This window comes from Octopus bimaculoides, chromosome 13 (assembly GCF_001194135.2).
Source record: "Octopus bimaculoides isolate UCB-OBI-ISO-001 chromosome 13, ASM119413v2, whole genome shotgun sequence".
NCBI lineage: Eukaryota > Metazoa > Mollusca > Cephalopoda > Octopoda > Octopodidae > Octopus > Octopus bimaculoides.
In genome coordinates, this window is record NC_068993.1 from 52,187,762 (window position 1) to 52,192,761 (window position 5,000).

At 34.4% G+C, this 5,000-nt stretch overlaps 1 protein-coding gene and 1 long non-coding RNA gene across 5 annotated transcripts in view; one reads left to right on the forward strand and one right to left on the reverse strand.

The window, feature by feature from the left end:
* Positions 1–5,000, forward strand: part of LOC106877721 (cGMP-dependent 3',5'-cyclic phosphodiesterase) — a 434,395-nt gene that overhangs the window by 47,058 nt on the left and 382,337 nt on the right. For all 4 annotated transcript variants that reach the window (XM_052972474.1, XM_052972473.1, XM_052972475.1 and 1 more), the window contains exon 2: positions 4,346–4,435. In XM_052972474.1, coding sequence (XP_052828434.1) covers positions 4,346–4,435 — 90 coding nt within the window. The remainder of the gene's footprint in view (positions 1–4,345; positions 4,436–5,000) is intronic.
* Positions 2,749–5,000, reverse strand: part of LOC128249296 (uncharacterized) — a 6,617-nt gene continuing 4,365 nt past the window's right edge. Inside the window, exon 2 of the long non-coding RNA XR_008265395.1 lies at positions 2,749–3,637. This is a non-coding gene — a long non-coding RNA (uncharacterized LOC128249296). The remainder of the gene's footprint in view (positions 3,638–5,000) is intronic.

Sequence of the window (5,000 nt, forward strand, 5' to 3'; positions counted from 1 at the left end):
ATATATATATATATATATATATATATATAAATATAAATATATGTATGTATGCATATATATATATATATATATATATATCTTTATGTATGTATAGTAATAAATACTCGCGTACAACATAGTATTGATTAAAAAAACCAGCTAAATTTAAAGGAAACTTTGAACAGATGTGAATACGTCTTTTTGTTCTCATTGTATACAGAAAAATATAAGTGATTGTCCTGACTTACTCCACAGTTCATTGACCACTCAGCAGAAGAAAAGTATTCCCACATTGCTCTGTCCATTGAGAAAACATAAAAAATAGCTCTTTGATTCACACACAAACTAGAACAATAATAATGACTAACTAATTTGCATATTCTGCATTTGTAGGCATATGATTAAATAACTAATAAATATTTATGTACAGTGTTTATTAGTAAACCTAAGTTATATCACAGTATCACAATATTGACCAGACCATCAGATGCTGTTATACACTGCTGGTCACAGTGCATCTCCAATTCTCTCTTGATTGCATCATTCTTTTCCATCTTGACACAAATTGCTTAATTAAATTGTCTTCTCATTATCATGGAGGCCTTCCAAGTGGCTTTCACTGATCTGCTTGGATCCATCTGTTGTCTATGAACCTTGAGACCTGTCCGGCTCTGCAAAACTTGTGCCTTCAGTATTCTGCTATCACATCATTCACACCACTCCATTCTTGAATTATCTCATTTTGAATATGGTCTTGTAATGATATTCCTAGCATGGAGCTTTCCATGGCTTTTTGTGCCATAGCCAATCAATAATCTATCCTTTCCATAATAGCTCACATCTCACTTGCTTGTAACAGTGCTGGTATGACATGTCTATTGAAAAGCCTGACACATATGGTATTGTCTAGTTTTTTTTTTTTTTTAGCACATCCTTTAGAGTGAATGCCTTCCATCCTGTCTTTATTCTCTTTGAGATTTCAGCATTTGAAATCTCAAACCTCAGATATAAATATCTTCATATATATATATAAAAGTTTGGTTTCACTTTGTGATACCTTGGACAAGTATCTTCTACTGTTGCCTCAGGCAATAATAAAAGAGTGAGTTGGTAGTCCTAAGCTAAATACCAGCATTTTCTAAATTTTATTTTCTGATTTTCAATTTTTTTTTATTAAATTCACAATTGCTGAGTTATGCTTTATAACTATTATATTGTTATGAACATAATATGTTATTTACATCATACCTAAATCCTATTTTTCAGTATCGTTAACCCAGTTGGTGAATGGAAATTGTCTGGAAACTCATTACAAATCAATACTCATCAAGCATTGGAGACATACAAATACTCACCAACACACATACACACACACACACATACACATCTATGTTTTAGATGTCATATAGTTTCAAGTAGATTTAGACACCCTCTTGACCAAGTTGCATATCCAGGATGTGACTGATGGAGTGAGAGAGTCCCAACTCTCAGCTCCAACAGTTTACAGCTGAGAAAACTGGAGCAAAGATGCAACTGACTACTATCAGTTTTACTCACAGAATTGAACCCAAGTTTTTGTGATGATGAACTGAACTCCCAAACTATTTGGCCATGTACCTTCACTCTTCTTGTTCATAGAAATAAAGATAAATTCAAAGGTAGACAGGTGGTTATTGGTGGCATCAAAATATTTCTTAATCACAGCGGTGTGAGTTCGAGTCTCATGGCTGGCCAGTAACGTATTTTTCTGCAATGCATGGATAATTTATCCTGATCACGCTATTTATAGCATTATCACGCGTTTGAGAAATAAATTTATTTCTGTAATTCATTAATCAGTTTTACAAATATGTATATAGATATACATTTCCTTTGAGAATATATACTGGAGCTTGGATCTGGCAGAATTGTTAGCACATCAGACAAAATACATGGTGGCATATTTCGCACCTCTTTAACATTCACAGTTCAAATCATGCCAAGGACGTTTTTGCCTTTCATCTCTTTTAGGGTTGGTAAAATAAAGAATTAGTCAAGAACTGAAGTTGAGGTAACCGACTTGCCTTCTACTCTGAAAATTTCTGGCCTTAGCAGCTCAGACAAAATATTTAGCAGCATTTCTTCCATTTATTTTTTTACATTCACAGTCCAAATGTCACTAAGGTCAACTTTGCTTTTTATCCTTTTAGGGTCAGTAAAATAAAGTACCAGTCAAGTACTGGGGTAGATGTAATCAACTTACCATCACCCATCTCCTTTAAAAAATTGCTAACCTTGTACCAAAACGAGAAACAGTTATTTTATTTTATTTTTTTGTATATCATTATTATTACTACTGACTTTCAACTGGGAACCGGTCTAGTAAGACTGAATGTTGGAATGTAGTTAGTTGACTCAATCAACATCAGTATATTACTAATAATTCTTTTATCAGCACAGCCTAGACAAAATGCAAATTTGATGCTAGTTTGATTTAAATTCAAAATTATGAAATCCATAGCTAATTTCAGTGAATGAAGTCAATCTTCTTATTGTCTCAGACATCTCACCCATCATCATCATCATCATCATCATCATCAAGGTGTCGAGCAGGAAGAATTGTTAGCATGGTGGATAAAATGCTTAGTGGTGTTACAATGTTGGATGTAACGGCTTCAAAGTGTAATAATTTTTAAATGTAACGATGTTGGTTGTTGCGTGTCTGAATGTAACAATGTCCCAATATAACATGGCAATAAGTGTACGTAGAAATAAATGTCAGAAGGCAAGTTTTATTTTTAAAGCATAGCAATTTATTTGGGTTGTTAACAAGTGCTGGGCAAAGTGAGTGCATATGTGTAGGAGTCAGAGGGGAGCCATGAAAACTTACAAATTGCATAAGTAAGTTAGGAGTTTTCAGTGCTAAGGATGTAAGAAAAACGAACAGGTAGTAGCTGGTGGTACGAAGGCTGGTATGAAATATCAAGATTTGTCCACTGTCGGTTGTGGAGATCTGTCAACTGACAGTTGTGCAGCTCTGTTTGCTGATGGTCGTAGGATCTGTTCACCAATGATCATGGAGATCTGTTCGCTGACAGTTGTGGCGTTGAAGTCTTCTGCTAACTGACTGCCAAAAAGGCATGCTCCCTTGATGGGCTGATGACTGCTGTTTTTATAGATACACTACCAGATCTGATTGGCTGCCATTGCCAAAGCACAGCTGTGATAATGAAATATGGCTTCCCTGACACCCTACAGTGGTATTTTATCTGTCACCACATTCTGAGTTCAAATTCTGCTGACAGATTCTGCTGGCAGATTCATTAGCACAACAGACAAAATATTTACTTACTTAGTGACATTTCATCCATCTTCACGTTCAAATGCCGTTGAGGTCAGCTATGCCTTCCATGCTTTCAGGGTCAGTGGGATAAGTACCAGTTGCGCACTGGGGTTGATGTAATCAACTAACCCTGCTCCCCCCCCCCCAATTTCAGTCTGGTAGAATTGTTAGCACACCAGGCAAAATGCTTAGCGGCATTTTGTCTGTCTTTTTACATTCTGAGTTCAAATGCTACCGAGGTCAACTTTGCTTTCCTTCCTTTCAGAGTCATTGAGATTACTTGTTGAGCTCTGGGGTCAATATAATCAGCTTACTCCTTGCCCTGAAATTGCTGGCCTTGTGCCAAAATGTGAAACCATTATTATTATTATTATTATTATTATTATTATTATTATTATTATTATTATTGTTATTATTTAAAAAAATGTTATTTATTTGTTTATAATATTTTGTCCATATCAATATAACTCTATTGGAAAAAGAAAAATAGCACAAAAAAAAAATAGAAAGCAAGTTATTAAAAAATGTATATCCTATTTATTCCAGTTCTATGTTAATATTTGATGGTGGTGATTAAATTTTACCTGTTATTGTCATCAAAAATAGTTTTCATGTTTCCCTGTAACTAAAATCTCATTAGATTTTCTTTAGGTTTTTCTCTTTTATTTTATATTATTTCATTTTGATAATCTTAATATTATTGTTTGACTTTTTTTTTTATTGTACCCAAGCAATTACTAAAGGTTAAAAAAAAAAAAAAATAACAACAATGTAGTAATTAAGAAAAAAAAAACACCAATAAGAGCAGAGAGAAAAAACAAAACAAAAGGTATATTTGTTTTTATTCCTGTGTGTGTCACACTAGCAATGTATGTTCTGCTACAACAACGTTGGCATCGGCTGGCTTCAGCTTGTAAATAATAATGAACTGCTAGAGAAGAGACAGAAGATGTGATCGATGGCAGCCTCAGAGCTACAAGCTGGTTTGGGATGCAACATAATCACGTGTTTCCGTGAAATAGCAGCTTTCCTCTTATTTTTCAGGAACTTCATGAGAGTCTGCGAGCTGTATCAAATATTTCTGAGCTTAAAACTGCTTTAGGTAGTCTGCTGTCGGATTTACTGTATGCTACGGTGAGTCTTCTTTTCTTATTCCCTCTTTCTTTAACAAACATATACTTACCATTCCACCCCCACCCCCCAAACCCCGTGTCGAGAATTCCAACAAACTGACCTTGATTTTCCCTTTCCCACCTTTTGTTGTTGTTGTTTTTTTTTGCCTTCTTTTAAAATTCAGCAAGGGTACTATGGCAGACATGGTAGGGGGGTTTGTGTTGATGGAGGTGGTGGTAGTTGTTATAGTTGTGGTGATAGTGGTTGAGGTGGTGCTGTCTGGTGTTAATGAAGAAGGAAAATATTTTTTTTTTACATCTACACGTTTTTGTTCTTCTCCAGCAGACAGATATATTCATAATCCGAAAAATATATATATTTACTGTACACACAGTCACAAGCATACACATCACACACTATGTATACATACATTTACACAAACACACACACAACAGGCATGCAAATATACACACATGACATGAATATATACACTGGTACACAACAAATACATAAACACAAATACATTCACAGGCATAAAATACTTTCACACTCAATGCTAATATATATATATATATATATATATATA